General features: G+C 58.0%; 1 protein-coding gene across 19 annotated transcripts in view; it reads right to left on the bottom strand.

The window, feature by feature from the left end:
• Positions 1-21,960, bottom strand: part of ABLIM2 (actin binding LIM protein family member 2) — a 152,237-nt gene that overhangs the window by 43,037 nt on the left and 87,240 nt on the right. For 8 of the 19 annotated variants that reach the window (XR_009563903.2, XR_009563900.2, XR_009563901.2 and 5 more), the window contains 5 exons: positions 17,634-17,711; positions 10,445-10,591; positions 8,284-8,316; positions 6,507-6,627; positions 4,989-5,087 (listed from right to left, as the gene is read on the bottom strand). Coding sequence is in view for 3 of the 19 variants with exons in the window: in XM_060298925.1 (XP_060154908.1) it covers positions 4,989-5,087; positions 6,507-6,627; positions 8,284-8,316; positions 10,445-10,591; positions 17,634-17,711 (478 nt within the window). In the remaining 16 variants the exon portion in view is untranslated. The remainder of the gene's footprint in view (positions 1-4,988; positions 5,088-6,506; positions 6,628-8,283; positions 8,317-10,444; positions 10,592-17,633; positions 17,712-21,960) is intronic. The other 11 variants (XR_009563904.2, XR_009563912.2, XR_009563913.2 and 8 more) reach the window with 3 other exon arrangements.

Here is a 21,960-nt window from a genome sequence, read left to right as displayed (position 1 = left end):
CCACACCTGACACGGGGCGGGGGGGCCCTCCTGGAGGGTGGAGGGTCCATGTGAATGATTGGGGATTCTTCTGCCGGGAGTTTGTCTCTTCTCCCCCAGTTACTTATTTATCCAATCGTTCCTTTATATCGGTGTGGACGCGCGGACGTTTGTACTTTGCTTTACGATCCAACACCGTGTCCTTCATTCTGCTGCTCAGCTGTCCCGGCTCTGCCCTCAGGAGCCCCCTCACTTGCTCCTGTGGATCTGCTCAAGGTGACCAGAGGCGAGGCCAGCCCCCAGCCCCTTGCAGGGACCCCATGGGTCACCAAGACGTGGGTGGGTTTCCACCTGCCCCTCTCACTGCCACGTGCCACCTGAGTCAGCCAGAGCCACCAGGTGGAGGGCCCCAGAATGGGGGCGAGATGCAGAGATGGCTACGGGCGCAGCGGGTGGGTGGGGGAGTGGCCTTGACCTGAGGTTCCGCAGCTGCAGCCCCTCCTCTCCCTCTCACGCCCTGTCGGGAGCAGGCTCGGCAGTCACTTCCCGTCACTGCCCAGCAAGACGGTTTCGGCAGCATCACTTCCGCTTGCACGCACCTGCGGTCCCGCGGCCTCTGCTCCTTAACAGTTGAGAAGTCAGTCTTAAACCCGACACTGTCCTGGGAGACACTGGGGACTGAAATTCATACTAAAGCGTAAACGGCTGTCACTGGCAGCTACGCTGCACGCGGGACCTGGCAGGAGGGTGGCCCCAGGCACCAGGACACGGTGGGAAGGTGTGTCTGGGATGGGGGTGGGTGGGAAGGAGGGGCACCTGGCCAGCTCAGGGCAAGCGCTGGCCTCTCCTTGGTGAGCTCTCCACCCACAGTGCCGTCCAGAGGGAAAATCTCCACCTAAGGAGCCAAAGAAGCTGAAGATGCTGTGAGGAGGGACCAGGGAAGGCTTTTCCGCAGAGCGTGGGTGGATGCCAGGCCCCGTGACCAGCTGAGGAGAAGGCAGGTGGCCCTCGGCACAGCTGGCTGCAGAGTGCCCACGGGCTGGGATGCGCCAGAGCCCGTGGGCCTCAGTGAGAGGTGTCGGGGAGAAGTGGTGGCCCCACGGCCAGCAGGTGGACGCACCTGGTGAACGAGGGCCTGCCTCTCGGCTCTGCCCAGCAACCTGCCCCTGAGCCTTGGTCTCCCCAGGGGTGAGTCCCGGCAAAAGGCTGGGGCTCCTGAGGTCACAGACGGCCCTTGAAGTCAGCAGGGGGCAGAGCCGTGGGTGCCAGACTCCCCTGCATCCTGCACCAGAGAGGAGGGCAGGGGGCTTTGTCTAATTTCTGAACAAAGAGAACTGGGACCCCGAATAACCAAAGCAATCTTGAGAAAGAAAAACAGAGCTGGAGGAATCAGGCTCCCCGACTTCAGACTATACTACAAAGCTACAGTAATCAAGACAGTATGGTACTGGCACCAAAACAGAAAGATAGATCAATGGAACAGGATAGAAAGCCCAGAGATAAACCCATGCACATATGGTCACCTTATTTTTTGATAAAGGAGGCAAGAATATACAATGGAGAAAAGACAGCCTCTTCAACAAGCAGTGCTGGGAAAACTGGACAACTACATGTGAAAGAATGAAATTAGAACACTCCCTAACACCATACACAAAAATAAACTCAAAATGGATTAAAGACCTAAATGTAAGGCCAGACACTATAAAACTCTTAGAAGAAAACAGACAGAAGACTCTATGACATAAATCACAGCAAGATCATTTTTGACCCACCTCCTAGAGAAATGGAAATAAAAATAAACAAATGGGACCTAATGAAACTTAAAAGCTTTTGCACATTAAAGGAAACCATAAACAAGACAAAAAGACAACCCTCAGAATGGGAGAAAGTATTTGCAAATGAAGCAACTGACAAAGGATTAATCTCCAAAATATACAAGCAGCTCATGCAGCTCAATAACAAAAAAACAAACACCCCAATCCAAAAGTGGACAGAAGACCTAAATAGACATTTCTCCAAAGAAGACATACAGACTGCCAACAAACGCATGAAAGGATGCTCAACATCATTAATCATTAGGGAAATGCAAATCAAAACTACAATGAGATATCATCTCACACCAGTCAGAATGGCCATCATCAAAAAATCTACAAACAATAAATGCTGGAGAGGGTGTGGAGAGAAGGGAATCCTCTTGCACTGTTGGTGGGAATGTAAATTGACACACTATGGAGAACAGTATGGAGGTTCCTTAAAAAACTAAAAATAGAACCACCATATGATCCAGCAGTCCCACTACTGGGCATATACCCTGAGAAAACCGTAATTCAAAAAGAGTCATGTACCACAATGTTCACTGCAGCTCTATTTACAATAGCCAGGACATGGAAGCAACCTAAGTGTCCATCGACAGATGAATGGATAAAGAAGATGTGGCACATGTATACAATGGAATATTACTCAGCCATTAAAAGAAACGAAACTGAGTTATTTGTAGTGAGGTGGATGGACCTAGAGTCTGTCATACAGAGTGAAGTAAATCAGAAAGAGAAAAACAAATACCGTATGCTAACACATATACCTGGACTCTAAAAAAAAAAATGGTTCTGAAGAACCTAGGGGCAGGACAGGAATAAAGACGCAGACGTAGAGAATGGACTTGAGGACACGGGGAGGGGGAAGGATAAGCTGGGACGAAGTGAGAGAGTGGCATGGACATATATCCACTACCAAACGTAAAATAGATAGCTAGTGGGAAGCAGCTGTATCGCACAGGGAGATCAGCTCGGTGCTTTGTGGCCACCTAGAGGGGTGGGATAGGGAGGGTGGGAGGGAGACGCAAGAGGGAGGAGATATGGGAATATATGTATACGTATAGCTGATTCACTTTGTTATATAGCAGAAACTAACACACCATTGTAAAGCAATTATACTCCAATAAAGATGTTAAAAAAAAAAAAAAAGAGAGAACTGGGGGCCAAAGCAGTCAGGAGGGAACCGGAGCAGAGCCCTGCCCACCGCGGGGCCAGTGCCCACCCGGAGCAGACCGCAGGGCACCGTGCCCCCCTCAGGGACACCATTGGAAGGGCTATGACATTTAGAAATGTGGTTTCTAAACCACATTTTGGAGGGCAGTGGGGTGGGGGCCTGCCTGCCCCGCCTGCCCCCAGCACAGGATGGAAGGAAGGGCCTCGTTGCTCCTACCTGAGGTGAGTGGGCTGCCCTCCCCTCGGCCTCCCTCCCTGGCCCTCTCTCATGTGGCTGGGGATGCCGTGCTGCAGGCCGGGGGCAGCTGCCCAGGGGGCCCGGCCTGGGCTGAGGACGCACCTGACGAGGTGGAGGCTCCTAAGGGGCAGCGTCTGTGATGGCCCCTGCCCCAGCCTGGACAGACGTAGGCAAAACCGCCCCCAGGCAGCCAGCCCAGCTCACAAGGGGCTGCCCCGGGGCGCGAGGCTAGAGCAGCCAAGAGGGCCAGGGTCCTGCCGTCTGGCCTCGCCTCTGGGCCGCACCTCTGCCAGGGACCCCAAAGCAGGGCCACATCAGGCGGGAGGAAAGCCCTGTGCTCTTCTGACCTTCAAGCAAAGGAAGAAGAGGCATCTCTCCTTGGTGACCTGCTGTGACTTGTCTAAATGTCAAATTCACTCCAGTTTGCAGTGAGTCTTCTGTCCACCTCTGGGTGAGGGCACACCCCGGCCACGCGACACCCTTGTGCCACGCGGGTGTGCAAGAGGCCCTGTGGACTGCTCTCCCGCTCACGGGATTTGGGGCTTTGCTGCTTCTCGGAAGAGTCAGTACGTCCAGAACAGGCCATGAGCTGCGGGGATAGGTCCACTAAGAGGAGAGGAAGGCACCCCGATGACCAGGGTTCTCTTCTCAGTTAGGCTGATGGAGTCAGGCAAACAGGTGATGATGACAATGAGAACCGTCCAAGTTCCAAGGAGCCCTGCCGGGTGACCATCCAATGATGGAATAATCCAGCTGAGCTGCCCTGCCTTGGCCCCTCGGGGACGGATGATTCTCTTGAAACTTTCACCACTCAGTAACTGTAAGGAACGGGGACCTTAACACGCGTCTGGGGGAATCAGCAAGAGATCATTGCTGCTCCTCTCGTGCCCCGGGAGTCTTTTCATGGTGTATTAATCAGCTAGGGCTGCATAACAAAGGACCACAGCTGGTGGCTTACACAGCAGACACTCATTTCTCACAGCTGCAGAGGCTGGAAGTCCCAGATCAAGGTCTGGCAAGCCTTGGTTTTGGGTGAGTCCTCTCTTCTTAGCTGAAGACAACTGTTCTGTCCTCACGTGGCCTCTCCTCTGAGCGCATGCAGAGAGAGCGTCTGTTCCCCTTCGTAAATGCCACCCACGCTATCAGATTAGGGCCCCACCTGTGTGACCTCATGTAACCCTAATAACCTCCTGAAGACCCCTTCTCCAAACGCAGTCACACTGGTGCTTGGGACTTCAACGTATAAATTTGGGGGGACGTAATTCAGCCCGTAATATACGGACTGAAAAGGAATTGGTCCTTTTCCTGGTGTGATTCACACACGCGTGCCCGGGCATGGGTGGGGAAGGCGGGTAGGTCTGCGCCCTGGGAGGAGTTGCAGCCGTGCGGGGTACGCCTCCCGCTCGGCCACCAGGAGCTGAGGTCGTGGACGTCTCCACCCTCTGTGCCTTAGCACTTGCTCCCGACAAGCACGGCTAGCGGTCCCCGCACCTGCCGAGCTGACGTGGGAAAGAAAAGATGACTTAGGGAAAGGCTCTGGGCACCAGCCCAAGGGTGGGCGCTGGGTAGGTCCTAGACCCCTCTTCCTGCCTCGCCGCTTGCTCCCTGACACAAGTTACTTCCTGGGAACGTGTACACGCCGACAGAGCTGGACACACAGGACGCAAAGCGGGGAGCGTGGGCGTGGGACACGGGCTCGGGGAAGCCATGCGGCGCACACGGGACAGCGAGACACAGACGCACGGCCGGCCCTGCACCACAGCCCGCAGCCCTGAGCGCCTTACCTCGGAAGTAGGGGATGTAATGATGTCTGAACACGGAGGTAGGGCTTGGGTGTTGGGACAGGGACAGGCAGCTACTGGTACCAACACTCACAGTACCAGCTGCGGGCAACAGAGAACAAGTCAGAGTCGGCCCTGCGCTCGGGGCCACAAAGCCGCAAAATATTCCTAGGCCCCGCTCTGCTAGGAACATTTGTGCTTCCTCTCTCGAGGAATGCACACCTTTCTGAGGCACCTGAAGGGGCGCCGCTAAGTACACTTTGGGCCAGTCTGCCCCGGGTTCCGAGTGAGGAAGCCCTGCCCTCTGGGGTCAGGGTGGCAGCGCCCCCAGGCCTGCTGGGTGGGAGCTGCTGGCCCCTGAGCCCTGCCCACTGCCCCACTTAGGGGGCTCCTTGGGACCCAGGGCCCAGGTGGAGGGCAGATGGCCAGACCAGGGAGTGATCTGTCACCTGACAGGTGCCCCGGCCTTGCCCAGGAGAGATTTGGGTCTCAGCTCTGGGGTGACCACCTGACCAGGCACAACCAACAAGGCCAGAAGACCCAAATATGGTGGGCAGGGGTCAGCAGAGGCTGACAGCCCTTCTCCTGAGCTCACCTGCTCGCCTGGTCACTCGCTCACTCACTCACTCATTCCTTCATTCATTCACTCACTCACCCACTTTCCAAACATCTACCGAGCAGTGTGTACCAGGCACATTGCAGAGAGTCCATGAAAATAACTTTGCAAATGAATGAGTTGTGATTTTTCCACAAGGGCTGCAAAAATCAGAGTTGAGTCCATGGAGGTGAGGATAGAGCCATGCAACAGGGGCCGAGGAGGAGATGATTGGCAAAAATGCCTCAAGAAGCAGCTCTGTGTGGAGTCCCTGTGGCTCGGACACGCTGAGGGCAACGCGGATTTTTAAAAGGGAAAGGAATGGAACATCGCTGGGCGCCAGGCGGGGGATGCGGTGGGATGGGGTAGAGGGTCCTCCTCGGGCTTGTCCCCACTGGGAGGGGGCTGGCAGCGGCCCCCGGGGACAGCTGTCTTTGGGGCCACTAACCCAGCTACCGGTGAAGTGTCAATGCATGTGCTGACTCTAGCTCTTGTGCGTCAATGCACGTGCTGACTCTAGCTCTTGTGCGTTGGTTTTGTCTCCACAGCGCAAACCTTCCCAGAGCCACGTGAGCTTTCCACTAAGTGACCTCTGGCCTCCTGTCCTTCGTGCCGGTTCACCTTCCTGACATCTCCTGCTACTGACACGTGAGCTGGATTCTATGTGCTCAGCGCTGCCTTGTGGGCGTCACGGGACGGCTCCTCTAACCAACGGGGTAACCGGCTGCCCCTGCACTTAACCTCCCCGCCCTGGCACGAGAGGGCCTTTTCGTTCACTAAAAGGACGGGCTCTCCATCGCCCGCTGGCAATCCCACGCCCTGTCGGTCGTTTCTCCAGGTGCTAAAGTAAGAGACAGACTCATAAGAGGAAAAGCCACAAGAAGCAGAGCTTCACGGGGGTAAAAGAGGCTGCGGGGGGGGTGTACCTGGACGGCTGTAGTGCTGGGGCGACCGCAAGGTCGGGGTGTAACGGCCGAGGCTGACCGACCCGGTGGAGCTCGGGCTGGAGGTCCGGCACTGCTTGTAGGAGCGGTCATCCTGATACCCCTGGGAGAAGACAGCCTGGTGAACCCCGGCGCCGAGAGCACCGCCCACCCGTATCCACCCACCCCTCCGCCCTCCACTCGGCGTTTGCTCTCCTGACCCAAGAGGCTGACTCAACACGGCCCCAGGACACAGTCCCCCCACCTTCCAGGGCACATCTGAAGAGCCAGATGGGGGGCTGGCCTTGGTGCTGACACTCCCCTTGGCCTGAGCATCGTCCCCGTGCCTGCCAGGTACTGGAGGGCAGGGTCCCGCCCACGCCTCCAGCAGCCCCTCCTTGTAGCTGGGGCTCCCACAGAGGAGGCAGAGGCACCTGCATCCACCTCCGTCTTTCAGCTCCCCTCTCGCCCCATCCTTCCCGGCACCCAAGGCCCCTCGGAACACAGTTTGAGAACCACTGAGATTCTGTATTTCCCCCGGCCTTGATAGGGGCTCCCCAGGTGCGGGCAGTAAGAAGAAGGCCCCTGCCCCGGCCCAGAAGCCCAGCTGAGTCAGACCCACAAGCACTGACAACGCAGACTCCATTCAAGCAGGATGGCCACTGTCTGGGGGGGTCAGGGCAGGTGACAGGTGGCATGAGATGGCGTGGCACTATGGCACGGGGGCAGAGCAGACCGCCCGCCTGCCACAGCTCGGCACGTTGGCCTGAGGCACGACACGGGCCAGCGTCCTGCCGTGGGGTGGACGCTGCCGCTCTGCCCCTCCAGGCTGGCGTGGGATGAGTAATGGAAGAGTCTGGGTCTGGCGCTCACGGCTCCCACGCCCTTCCAAGCTGACCTCCCACCTCCTAGGGCTTGCTCTTTAGCAGAACCCACGGAGCCACTGTCCTTAAAGCTTGCCTGTGTGCCCACCTGCACGCTCCGCTCAGGCAGCCCTCATGCTGGGAGCACACTTGCCAGGCCCCACCCATGCCTCACCCCGAGCCCCTTCGGCCCGGCCCATCCTGGCCATGGGCACACACTCTCTCCCCTGGGATGGCTGCAGCCCTGCCGTCTAGCCTCCATCCCCAGGCATCCTCTGCACAGCCCCGCTGGCCAGTTGACATCATACAGATGTCCTATCTTCTCGCCTGCACTGTGCCCGGGGCTTGCGGCCACACGTGGGCGTGGCAGCTCGGTGCTAGCTGCCCACGCGCAGGCTTTGGCTGTCGCGTTCCTGGACCCAAGGTCTGATGCCCATGCAGACTGGAGTCTGACTGGTGGCTGTCTATGTCGCGGATCAGTTTTGAGAAGCAAGAAAAAAGAGCGGGATGCTAATCCTTGCTATTTGATAGAGAAATGCTTCCAGCACGTTTATCCTCGAGGACCCAAGATATTCCCATAAGTCCCACCTGGAGGCGCATGACGTAGCCCAGGCTAACCCAGCCCCTGGACTTCTTCTCTAAAGAAAGCCGTGACCCAGACCTCAGGTCAGACACAGGTGTCCCAGGTGTCCGTATCGCAGGGCCGGCAGACACAAGGGAAGCATGCAGATGGGATACGATTATAAAAATAACCAATGCCGAGGAGGAAGCCCCAGCCTCAGAGGGTCACGGCCTGATGCCACAGGCAGAGGCCACAGTCAAGGGCCTGGGAGACCCTCCAGGGGAGCCCCGGTTGGTTATCTTTACCATCCGGGCGGCAGTGCCACGAGCAAACGGGGTGGGCCGGGGGCGGTTACCTCGGGCGGCGTCGGCGAGAGCAGCCGTGGGGACTGTGGACACAACACAGAGTTACCCGTTAGGCCCGGCGCCTGGTGGTCACTCGGGGAGGAGAGCGCCCCGGCCCAGGCTCATCTGCACCACGGACCCTCCTCCACGTGGCAGGGAACCCCAGCACGAGACCCAACACACGTCCCAAAACCTTTTTGGAGACACACAGTCAATGGCACCCGAGGAAAAGGTCCCCAAGACAGTCCTCTCTGAGGATGAGCCTGGACCTTGTCTCATCCTGGCCCGCCCCCGCCCTGCCTCTCCCCCACGAGGACTCATTTCTGAAGGGAAGACTGTTGGCTCTGGGCGTTGGGTGGCCACACCCTGTGAGCCCATCACCCTCGGGTTTCTTCCGAAGAGAGAAAAGGGGCCCAGAGGAAGGAAGCACGATTCGGAGCCTCGGGGCTCGGGGTGAGGACAGTGTGCGGGGTAGGGGGGTCATCGGGGCCCTGGGGAGCGGTGACCGGCCTCCCCGGCCAGGCACCTCCCGCTGGAGCAGGTGAGCACCGCCTGCCACCTACAGACGTGTTGCCAGGACTTAGGGAGGGAGCGCCTGGCAGAAGGGGCTCTGGAAACGGGGCCTCCAGGCAGGAAAGCTCACCTGTCTCCCCCTCTCCTGGACAGGTAGGAAGACGCTGTGGAGAGTTTCCAAGGAGGAGCCCTGGCGACTGGGGACATTTTCTCGTACCGTTAGAACGGCAAGGGGAAAGTGTTTCCCAATCTTCCCATTTCATTGAAGGGGAGACTGAGGCTCAGAAAGGCTGGCAGATCTCTGTGCTTCCAGCCCACTGCCCTTCCGCTAGCTTCCCACACTCGGATGAACTGCTGGAAGGCTGCCGTTCCAGAGAAGCAGGGGAAGCGGTCCGGCCCCGAGGCCAGGGTTTGCTCAGCTCAGCGCACTGACCCACGTTCTGTGGCCCACTCCACCATTTACCCACAGAAGGGCTCCCACAGAGGACACCTCTGAGCAGGCTTGCAGCCGGGGCATGGCAGGGCCTGTGGAGGGCAGAGGCCTCGAGGTCCCAGGAGATGGAGGAGGGACAGAAGCCCAGTACCTTGCTCTGGGCAGTGGCCGCAGCCGGCACGGAGGCAGCAGTGACCAAGGCCAGCCACGAGGGCCCAAGCCCCAGCTCTGCCCCCGTGAGCAGCACGGTCCTGGGCCCTCGCCCTCGTTCTCCCTCACCCTCGTCTTCTCATCTACACCCTGGGACGGTCATTCCCGAAGTGCCGGGCCACAGGAGGCGGGGCGACGCAGAAGCCCAGTGTCAGCGCAGAGTGAGAGCGGGCCTGAGGAGCGGGTGATGACTGTGATATCAGCGACAAGGGCAGGCCACTGCAGCATGACCGGTGAGCGTGCCGCGGACCCCCGGAGCCCCGGGCTGTCCCCGCCCTGCCCTCACGCCCCGCAGCTGCGCCAGCTGCTGGACCGCAGCAGGCGTCTGCGTCGAGCCGGGCGCCCCGGAGCCTCGGCCACAGCTTGGGAGACTCGGAGCGGGGCGCCCACGCCGGGCCACCCCACGTGACCGGCACACAGACATGGCCGACAGCTGGCAAAACACGCCTCCTCTCCATCCCAGGCACCCCCGTGGCCCGGTCACACTGAAGTCTCACAAAGGAAAAGTGACTTCACCAGCAAATTCCAGGGTAAATGGAGAGAAGCGGCCACGATTAGGAAGGTCCAGCAAAGGACACTGCCCACGGGACAGCGGGGAAGAAGTCGTCTGGGGTCAACCAGGGGTCAAGCCAGCTCGGGGAGCTCACGGGACGGAGGAGTGGGCCAGGGCGGGGAGAGCCGGAGCGCGGCCTGGAGCGCTCTGGACAAAGGAACAGGATACATTTCCCAACTTAGGAAAATAAAGAGACTCTCGCTTTGCTCCTGTCACTTTCCTGATCGCCAGCGAGATTCCTGCTTTCTGTGCCCGCCGAGGGGGCCTGTCCAGACCCTCTCTGTCAGTGTGTCTGCGAGGGGCAGTTCGGGGCCAGAGCACACTGGGAATTCTTTAAAGAGGAGGCGCAGGTTATCTGAGGGGGTAAAGTAGGCTGAGGCCGCCGGACGGCCATGGGGACGGACGCCAAGGGGACCGGCTATGGGTGCCACGCCCCGCAGGCTGGCCCCGGGCCGGGCCGTACCTCGCTGCAGCTCTGCCTGTCCCCCACCGAGTGGCTGATGAAGGGCGAGTAGGAGATCATGTCGGGGCGGTCGATGCTGTAGATGGCCTTGTTCTTAGGGAGAGCGGCCAGGTCTCTGTAGTCAAGGATCTCATCACCCAGCTTGGCCTGCGAGAGGAAGGAAAGAGTCGAGGGGGTGGTCAGACCCACACCTGGAGGCGTGGTCGCTCGGCAGCCGTGGGTAGAGGTGGGGCCGGGGGGCAAAGGCATGGGGAAGCCTCGTGGCACACGGACCTGCGTCCCCGCGGACAGTGAGAACTCAGCCCGTGGTCTAAATACACACACAGCCACACACACACACATCTATGCTCGCACACATACATACACATGTACGTGTAAACAAACACGTGTGCGGGCACAGAACACACACGTGTAGACATGCACACACGCACACGTGGATGCGTGCACGTAGTATACTTGTGTGCATGCAACGCACACACGCACGTGTGCACATAAAATACACACGTACGTAAAAGATGTACATACGTGCATTTAAACACATGCACGATGTGTGCAGGCATGTACGCACACATGCAAACACCCACCACGGACACGCAGACCCGCACGCACAATCTACATATGCACGCACACGGGGAACATGCCCGCCTGCAACTGCGGAGGGGAGACACTCACACACCCGCACCTCCACACACTCACGCGCACCCACACAACCTCACCCACCAAACTAGTGCACACACACACACCTCCCTACCCAGCCACCCACACACACACACTCAGGGGCCACCACGTCTGCTTAGGTGAGGGTGGTGCTCGCTCCCCTGCACCGCCCGCTGGCCCCTCCTCCTGGCTCCGGGGGCTGCCCGGGGGCGCGTGACTGACTGGACAGGCCTTGGAGCGGGGTGGCCGCCTCAGCTTGGCTCTCACAGCAGGGCCGAGGTTCCCCCCCAAACACCGGTCTCAGTCCCCGTGTCCCTGCAGCACCCCTCCAGCGCCGGCGGAATGTTTACAGCCCACGAGCCCTACGGAAGAGAGGACGTGAGTCCCCAGCCTGCTCGCAGCACGAGCCAGTTCCTGGTGCGGCGGATGCCCAGGCTCCCATCCCTCCTGGAGCTGACACACCAGTCACCTCCTTCCGCCGGGTCCCCTCCGAGGATTCATCTCAGCCTGGCATTGCCAGCCACAGGCAAAGCTGGCCACTCGGGCTGCCGCCGCTGGCTCGGCTCGACCCCCAAACCCAGCAGGAACCCTCATCTCAACCTCGGCTTCCCTCGGTGCCCCCGGCCAGGTCAACGCTGCCACCTCCCTCCTCTCTGCCCCTTCCCAGACCCAGGCGGCTCTGGTCAAGGCCCTCACTGCCCACGTCCCTATCCAGCCACAGCCTCTGGGGGGCTGTCCTGCCAGCAATTCTTCTAACAAACGCCACCAACAGCAGCGTGACACTACACCTTCCACCCTGGACAGCACTGGGGGCGCTCACAGGACGTCCTCTTCACAGAGGAAGAACCGGAGCCCAGAGAGGCCAGGTAACTTGCCCGGAGTCACACAGCCAGGGAGGAGACGCAGGCTGTCTGAGTCCAGAGCCATGCTCCCCACCATGGCTCTCCTCCCCACCATGGCTCTCCTCCCCGCCAGGGTCACGTCGCTCAAACTCCAGCTGCACCCCGTTGTCCTCCAGCTCACATCCTCCGGCAGCCCCTTCCGGGATGGGTGACACAGCCCTCACTGCAGTTTCCAAACTCGGCCCTGATGTTTCCAGCCCATTCATCATAAGGTGTCTCCTCCTTGTTCCCCCAGTGTGCCAGGCTCAGCCTCCACCCTCCAGCTTTCCTTTATCCTCTGAAGTCCGGCAGCCCACCTCCTCCAGGAAGACTTCCCTGACCACCAACTCCAAGGCTCGCGTGAGTCGTTGGGTACGCTAGGGGCAATCCCTGCCATCTGTGACGTAGGTTGAGAGAGTGAACACCTGATGTCTCAGATCTCTGGCGATTCCCTTGGGAACCCTGGGCAACGTTCAGAAGACCTGAGTTCAAACCCTGAGTCTGTCGTTTGTAACTGTGGTACCGCCCGATCAGCATTTTTGAGCTGCTCCTCTCTGCCTTCCGGGGAAATCTGAACTCAGGCCCCTGGGGACCTGGCCCTTGTGTATCTGCTCATCCAAGCCTCTCACTCCCCCACCCACGCCCCTTGTCACGCTCGACCCCTTACAGCTTCCAGAACACCCACAGCCTGAGTGAAACTGAGCAGGACCCTATGGTGCTTCCACCCACGTCCTCCGCCTGCCTCTTGTCTGTAGGAAAACTTCAGCCAAAGTTTAATCAGAGAAGTGAGAAGATGCAGAAACAAAGGAAACCATCAAAGGAGACCAAATGATAATAGTTTAATCATTAAGCAAAGTCAAAGACCTTTAGTTCCTCCTTAAGGGCTACAGATAATATTCTGAGCCGTATCCTGGGAGCTGCCTATAGATACTGAAACCCCTACCAGGTGGAAGAAGTTAACTACATGATGACAGACTGTAGCCATGACATAAGTGGCCACAATTCCAAGAATTGACCTCAAGGAAATGGGAATAGACTGACCCTGAAACCGAAGACTAACTGTACTTAAAACAATCAAGATGACGCTGGTCAGACCACCGATGACCAATTTCAAGACGACGGTCAGAGCTGACTGTGCAGTTTCTGCATGTAGCCCCCTCCCTCCGTCTATAAAAGCTCTTGCCCAGTGATTGTCACGGGGGGCGTCAGCCTTTGGACAGGAGTCCGCCCTCCTCTACCTCGCCCTCGTTGCCGGCGTCCAAAATAAAGCCATGTGTCCTTTCCACCAGGCTTGCCTCTTTATTGGCTTTTGAGCAGCGAGCAGCTGGACCGCACTTTCCGTTACATGAGGGCTTGGTACATGCTGTTCCCTCCCTCCGAAATGCCGTTCCCAGGCCTCTTTGCCCGGCTCATCCTCTGGTCCTTCCAGATTCAGCACGCTTCCCCTCCACCACCTCCCCTTCTCCTGTGAGTAAAGGTGCTGATTTCGTGGGCGCATCTGTCTCCTTTTCTCCTGAGGCTGGTGGCTCCTGGGGGTTCAGGACCCTGATTCACCATGGAGTCCCTCCCCCTAACTCCATGCTTGACGCGGCACGGGCCCTCGGGGCAGGCATGCCGAATTGAGCTAAAGTCGATCGCACATTTGCCAAAGCCAGCTGGGTTCTCTGGGTCTTTGTCTCCCCCTGAAAATGGGAATACCACCTGGGCCTTGTCCGTCTGCTGGATTTCGTGACCATCAACACAGCTCGATATAAAGGGCGATGCTGCCGAGGGGCTGGGAGAGGCCAGCATTCACAGGTCACTGTGGAGGCTGTGTCCGCCCACCCACCTCTGTCCTGCTATGATCGCAGCGCTCAGCGCCCGCTGGCTTTCTCAGCCCCAGGTGCAGAGTCAACAGCGCCCGCCTTGCCCTGACACAGGGGATCAGGGAGGCAGCCTGAGGATGCCAACTACCACCAACACGACCCTGCTCAGAGAGAAGCCTGCCCGCCCCCAGCTGGCCGGCTAGGCGGCTGTGCTCCTGGCTCCTCAGCATTTGTCCTGCCCAGCGGGGCTCTCAGATGCATTTCGCTGCATCCAAGTCCCAGGGCAGTTGCCATGACAACGGGCTATGTTGTCTCATTGGCGGAAGGCCACTGGAGTGTGTGTAAGTACAAGTGTTTTCCCTTAGCTTTCTTCTCTCCTACACTGTATCCAGCATAACAACTAATAATAAGATATGACCATATATGACGTTATAGCTATAACATAATCCTACCGATGATATAATCTAACGATGCCGCTTTTATGCTATGCCGACTCACTGCTTTATTGCCATGCTGAAGAAAGGTTACAAAACAATATAGCCAATGTGACCTCATTTTGTTAAAAAAAAAAATACACGCACACAGAGAAAAAGAAACCTAAAGAGCATACTTCAAAATATTAACAGTGGCTACTCTGGCTGGGAGGATTATAAATGGTATTCATTTTCACCTCTGCACCAATCGCTATTTTGTTGCTAATAAATGTGGGTTACATTTGTAATAAAGAAAAAGGCGGTGAAAAGATTACTTTTAAAAACCCACAATTTATTGAGCACCTACTGTGTGCATGTTTTATCCTAGATACTAAGGTGAGTGAGGCACGGTCCCTGCCCGCCAGGAGCTCACAGCCCGTGTGGGAGACGGTAGCCACATCACATGATGAATTCCCTGCCATTCCTGCACACAGGGACATCGTGGGGCATTGATCTCTTCCTGATGGGCAGGAAGGGAGAGGGAGGGAGAGGAAGCTGCATTTGAGAACAACCATCCCACAGCAGGCGGGTCCCAGGCGGCTGGCATCCTTTTAAGCACGCTGAGCTGGTGCATGGATTGGGACCACCGTCCTGAGGTCCTGAGTGTGCCCAGCGCTGAGCAGAGTTGGGCGCACAGTAGGGTGACAGGAGATACCAACAGGGAGATGGAAGGAAGAGCAGAGGGGCTGAGCCTGAGATAAGAAGGGCACTTGCTTGACCAGACTCTCGTCTCCTCAGGGAAGGAACTGCATGGATGTGCACTGCCAACTGCTGCTGATACCGACCCTGACTTGGGAGGGATGGCCAGGGTGGGACGTTTCCCGGCTGGGCGCTGGCCATGGTGCTGGGAGTCCATGTGTTAGGGATGGATGCAGGTCCTTGGACGGTGGCCCCATGACTTAGAGGCTGTGACACAGACCAGCTTCTGCACCTCTCTGAGCTGCATCTAACTGGGATGCTGAGAGGCAAAAGCAGACAGCAGAGTACACTGCTTGGTACCCAGGACTCAAGGCACCTCTGCAGTGTCAAACTAACAACTGCTGCTTCAGACTCAGGAGACAGGATTAAATTAATTCGCCTGAGGTCTTCTATTCACTTCTTTTTTTTAACTTTTACTTTTTAAAACATATAGCCGTGTGTACACTTCAAGGCCTTCTGTTTAAACAGGAATCCAGCACACTCGTATGAGCTGAGCGAGAAGTCTGTCTCAGCTGGGACGGTGCGACCAGCTGGAATCTACCTCGGCTGAAGGAACAGCCAGCTGGTGGGCAACTTCTTTGCCCACCGTCATCATTGGCAAGTTCGTGCTCCCCAAGGGCGGGAAGGCCATGTGACCCAATCAAGGGGCGTGGACTTGGCTGTGCTGAGAACTGCCAGGTGGAAGAAGGGACCCAGCAGGGCTGGCTTTCAGCACTGAGCAGCGGGGTTCCCTGGGAAGAACCCAAGCTCTGTGGTGGCAGAGACCTGGGTTCAAAGACAGCTCCACTGCTTACCGCTGCATGACCTTTGAAGTAACAGTGATCACAGAGCCCAGGGACTCTGGTCACTGCTCACTGCACCGTTACATGGTCACTACCGTACCTAAGCGTCTTACAAACACCAGTTTGTTCAAAAAATAATAGTTCACGTTTAATGAGCAGTTTACCAGCAGTAGCTGCAGTCTGGGGACACGACCATGCCTGGCCGCATGCCGAGTGCTTCACAAACACGATCTCATTCAAATAACAATAGTCATTATTATTATTATTCATGATGATGATGGTATTAGGGGCCAAATCGTGCTTCCCCAAATTTCTATGTCGAACCACTAGCCCCCAGCACCACAGAAGTGACTACATTTGGTGATATGGGCCTTTAAAGTGGCGATTAAGGTAAAAAGGGGTCATTAGGGTGGGATCTGATCCAGTACGCCTGGTGTCCTTCTGAGAAGAAGAGATTAGGACACAGATGTGCACAGAGGGACGACCACGTGAGGACACAGGGAGAAGACAGGCGTCTACACGTCCAGGAGAGAGGCCTCGGAGGGAACCAACCCTCCAGACACCTCGACTCAAGACTCCCAGCCTCCAGGACGGTGAGAAGATACATTTCTGTGGTTGAAGCCCCCTGGTCTGCGGGGCTTTACGGCGGCCCCGGCAAACGAGCACAGACGTCATAACATTAATCCCAGCGAGCGAGCGTTTCCTGTCCTCCCTCTGGGCTCAGGGCTGTGCCCGGGGCCTCCCACTCAGTACCTCAGTGGACCTGGGCAGCAGGCACTGTGGGTCCCCAGGTACAGGTGAGCTCCCAGAGGCTCAGAGAGGCTAACATCTCGCCCAAGGGCACACAGCTGCCGGGTGACGTCGTGCTGCCTTTCTGAGCCTCCGGGTTTGCACCTGCAAAGGGTCATCCTGTGATTTACTCTCCGGACTAGAACCCTTGTTATTATCACCTATCAGAATTAGGGTCAGGAATGGCCCTAGCCCAACTAGAAGGAGAGTTTGGGGAGTGAAAAGCAGTGTTGAGAAGAGCGAATCCCATCTCCATCGTGTGAGAGAAAAATGAGGCCCTGGCCCGTGGCGGGGGGGATGAGAGAGGCTACTCGTCCCAAGTCACCGGCTGTCCTTCGGGTGTGCAGCTGGGCCAAGACACCCAGTCCAGGGCTCGCTCCCTTCCCCTCCCCCACCCCGCACAGGCTCTTTCCCAGACAATGGAGTTCGCCACTTAGACAAGTAAACTAGCAAATAATTACAGCCATCACCTTCCATGTCTAATCCCACCACCCAGAGGTAACTGTTATTAACTATTCGTTAAAATGTTCCCAATCATTTTTAGACTTGTATGTGCACGTACACACATACACACACACACACACACACAAATACCCATACCCATAATACACACGCACGCGCACACACACGTGCACATAGACACATATGCATATGCACACACACACATGCACACAAATACATACACACACAAACGCAAACGGGATCCCATAACATGTATTACCCTTCACATGCTTCTTCTAAAGACACGTTAGGAACTTTCCACAGCAGCAGCCACAGATCTGCACCGTTATCTGTGACACGGGCCCGAGTGTTATTTACGCAGGTGAGTCCTGGCTGTGGGGATGCGGAAGTGGCTCACCGTCACCCCTGTAACCACAGCTGTGAGCACACCTCTCTGCGCACCTGTCGCCACATCACGGGGCGGCCGTGGTCACACAACACATCCACACTGGAGGCTCCGACCCAGCCTCACGGTCTGCACCAACCTCTCCCGCGGCCTCCGGGGGGTTGCTGGCCCCGGCCCCCCACTCCGAGGGCACACTCAGCAATGACCCCAGGCCCCGGGGCCCCTCCCCACTCTCCACAGAGAGAATCCAACTTACATAAATCACGCGGCTCGGAGACCCTGAGGTGCTGGAAGCAGGGACGGAAATGATGCTCTCTGAAGAGGTTCTGGTTTCCTAGGAGAGGAGGAGACAGGAGGCGGCTGAAGCAGACCGTCAACGCGAAGAACCTTTCAGAGGCAATTACACTCCAACAGAAATGCCGGCTCACGAGATACTGTTTATTTGCAGGTTGAAAGAATTCTTAAAATAAACATGCAGGCTTGAATGAACGACAGCACAGCTGTAACCAGAAGACACAGCAGGTGACCCTGGCTGCAAGCAAACAGCCATGCTTTCAGCGCCAGCCGGAATCGCTCCCGTGATCGCCAAGCTTTCCCGGCGTCAACACTATCTGTTTTCCGGAGGATGAGAGCAAGCGATGCCGTTTCCGTGTTTCTGCGCGCTCCAACGGCAAAGGCGGAACTGTGCTGCTCAGAGACCTTATTCTCCATGTGGATTACGGGGGATGTACTGCAGCTCGTTCCGCCAGCCCCGCCTCTGTTGTCTGACTCGGCGGCCGCCACGTCTGTGGTCTGCTCCTCGCGTGCCCACTGTGGCTTGGAACCATTCCCCCGCCCCTCCTCCCTCGGTTCCGACCATGACTCCTGCACCCCCGAGGTGACATCCCCGAGAAGACTGTCCATCTCCTCCACTCCCCCGTGTCAGGCCCCCCATCAGTGCGAGGACCCTGCCTGTCTCCAGCTCCCACCCCACTCGCTGCACCTGTGCCCATCCCCACCTGTCGGGCGTGACCGGGTAGCTCCTGGACCCTCTCCTGGTCCAGCCCTCACCCCTGCTGGGACCACCCACGTACCTAACACTCCACACCTCCCACTTGCCCCGTCTAAACGGGACCCATCTTCACAAAGCGCCCCCCTCTCCCTACCCACTCACGGCTCCTCTCTTGTTTTCTCAGCAGGCCCCTTCCTCCCACCCCCTGGAATTCTGTCCAGCCCCTCTCAGTGGTCCACACCCGCTGCAGTGGTACCAGCAGCCTGGGAGGGGCCGCATCATGAACTGAATTGCTTCCCTCCAAAACTCATACGTTGAAGTCAATACCCCAGTACCCCAGAATGTGACTGTATTTGGAGGTACAGGACATTTAAGGATGCAATTAGGTTTAAACGGAGTCTTTAGGACAGGCCTGGATCCAACCTGACTGGTGTCCGTATAAGAACAGGAGACTAGGACACAGACATGCACAGAGGGATGACATGTGAGGACACAGGGAGAAGACGGCCCTCTACACGCCCAGGAGAGAGGCCTCAGGAGAAACCCACCTGCCCACACCTTGATCTTGGACGTCCAGCCTCCAGGACTGTGAGAAAATACATTTCTGCTGTTTAAGATCCCCGAGTCTGTGGCATTCTGTATGGCAGCCCCAGGACACTAACCCCCATCATGGACCCCCGCCAAGTGGATGACCCCCAGCTCTGGCTACACTTAGCACAACGCCAGCGAGAATGGGACAACACCAGATGTGAGGCCGACACGGTAGTGGGAGGGACAAACCTCAAAGGCATAGGGGGTGGTGCCTGGGTAAACCTGACTGGGAGCCTGGTTCTGTATCTACAAGGGAAAGAGAAGAGGGAGAGGGCGTGATGCTCCCATCTCTGCGCTCGGTCACTCGTCCAGCTGGTCCATCCCCTCTCCTTCCCCCAGTTATCACCCTGGCATCCTCTGGAGGCCTGCCCTGCTTCCCCGGGCCCCTCGCAGGCAGGGGCTGGGGTCCCTCAAGGAGCTCAGCCAGACCCCTGAGGCTCGGCCACCCCCAGTAAAACACAACGTCAAGTGCTGTTGCAAAGGAGATGCACCGTCGGAGGCCGGTAACACTGGGTCTGTTTTATCACCGTCCCTGTGGCCAGGCTGCCTATTTTACTAGGCAAAAATGATGTACGTACACATTTAATACATTTGAAAGAAAACTTTGACTCTCAGCTTCCTTCTCTATGAAACGGAAAGAGCTGCTTGGAAGGTGCTTTCTGTTTCTGAGGACGTAGGCACAGCCTGCTAGGGGCTTGGCACTGTCAATCGTACTTACTTTTATTTCACTTCAGTTTATTCCAGCTCAAGGCAGGAAGCCCCTTGTCTGCAAAGCCGACAAACACTGGTTGTTTTACAAGAAAAGTGCCCCTAAGCTGAGAGCTGCAGCAGTGGCCCAAGAACTGTCCCCCAGACCAAGAGGGACACTTCCCGGCACAGGTGGGGCGGCACTGGCTCACTGTCACCATGACCCCGACGGAAGGGGGCTTGGGCTCTTTGAGCGGCAGCGGGCGCCTGGGTTTGCTCTGGCATGTTTCAGGGTTCCGAGCAGGCAGGTGGGTGGCTGTACGGTGCTCTCTTCCCTGTGCCAGGTTCCCAGCCCCGGAGAGGGCCAGGGCGTCCCCGCGTCCCACAGGTCAGGGAGCCCAGACACGAGGGGGCCGAGTCCAGGTGATTCTCCCAGAGTCAGGAGACCTGGGCTTTCTCTCACTTTCCCCCTACCGACTCCAATTCGTTCCAAGGAGCCTCACAATCAAACCCAATACCCAGTTGTGTTCTCCAGGGCCTTGTTCACACCCGCAAAGGGCCGGGCAGCTCACCCAGTCCTGTCCCCACCGCTCAGCCTGGTCCCGGGAAGCGTCGTCCTACAACAGTGATGGGGGCGCCTGGCTCTCATTAAGGTCCCACACAAGCTGCATGGATACCGCGTGAGGGGTCAGCACCCACTCATCTCCAACTTAAAGCCTAGGGGCTGAGGCTCAGAGAGGGCTAGTGATTTGCCCAAGGTCACACAGCTGGGCAGAGGCAGAGTCCAACACCAAGGCTTGCTCTCCCACCCTGGCGGCCTCTGCGAATTCCACTGAAACGTTCTCACTCATGCTCAGTCACCCCGTCCTTGCGTTTGGGCCTCTGGGACCATCTCAACAAGCCTGTCTTCTCCCTGCTCAGCGGCCTCACAGTTAGCGCAGGGGCTCTTGCTTCCTTCCAGGTGCCCCCGCGGTAAGCAGCCCGGACCTCTGTGCCCCGGGTTTGGGGTGGGGGTGGGGAAGGACATGGGCTCTTGAAACGGTAACCGTGGAGACCCGCAGCCTGGGGGACCAGCCCGGTCAGTCCAGGCTCGCTCTGCGGCCACCCGAGCAGGAGCATGCCCGGCTGTCCCCGGCCACCTTCTTCATGCAAGGAGCTCCTCTCAGCTACTCAGCTGACACGGGGCCGCCCCTGCCATGGCTCTGAAACCCTCATGCAATCCCCAGCAGATCGTGGTTCCTCTGGCTTGGGACCCAGAGCCAGAACAGGGCTGGGCCCTGTGACCCACTCTCCCACACACCTGCCAAGTCTCAGCTCCGGGAAGCTGGCCCCGTCCCTCCCCCCGTCACAGGCAAGCATCCTGCACCCTGGAGCCTGCCCATCTGTCTCCCCTGCCAGAGGACGTGGGCCCTCCTGTAGGGCAGGGACCCGCTGGTCTCATTCACCTGCGTGTTCCCGGTACCCAGCCCAGAAGGGACACAGCAGGTGCTCAGGGGCTGTGTGTTGAATGACCACGTGACCCACGGCCCAACGATGCACTGGGGACGGGCAGTTAGGACCACAGCCTTCTGACGGGCTTTCCCTCGGCACGCTCAGCAGACGCACGTCCTTGTCCGGGGGGGCACCCATCCCCCGGGGGAGCACGCAGTCAGGGAGGCCTTCCGGGCAGTGAGGAAGGACTGCCCTCCCTCTCCTGGCTCGGCCTGGCATGGACTCCGGTGCCGGCCCCTGCTGCTGGACACAGAGATGGAGCTGGCTCCCGGGGGTCCTGGAGCCCACTGGGCCTGGCGTGAGGGGCACTAGTTAGATGACCGCTGAGCAGCCCTCCAGACGAGTGAGTTAGCTCTCGTCTGGATTTACCACATAAGAGTGGAGCTGCCTCCACCCACAGGCCGGACTCAGAGGGAGTTAGTGACGCCACCTCTGCTGCCCTTCTCAGGGGCTGATGGCCCCCTGAGCAGACCCCGCTGGGCTGACCCGGAGCTGACCGGGGCTGGCTGGTTCATGCACGTTAGCTACCTTGCAGGCAGCGAACAATACAGAAAAGTACAGCTCTCTCCCGGCCCCCGGGCAGGAAGCAGTCAGCTGGCTGGAGAACTATCTCCAAGGGGACCTGAGTGCCCAGGGAAAATCGTCTGTGCCTGCCCCACCCACCCACTGCCCGGCCCGCCCACTGCCCTGCCCACCCGCTGCCCCGTCCACTCACTGCCCTGTCCACTCACTGCCCCGCCCACCACTGCCCTGTCCACCCACTGCCCCGCCCACCACTGCCCTGTCCACTCACTGCCCTGTCCACCCACTGCCCCGCCCACCA

Source organism: Globicephala melas, chromosome 5 (assembly GCF_963455315.2).
Source record: "Globicephala melas chromosome 5, mGloMel1.2, whole genome shotgun sequence".
Taxonomy (NCBI): Eukaryota; Metazoa; Chordata; class Mammalia; order Artiodactyla; family Delphinidae; genus Globicephala; species Globicephala melas.
The sequence above is the reverse complement of the archived record's forward strand: the minus strand, read 5'-3'. Positions and strand labels throughout refer to the sequence as shown.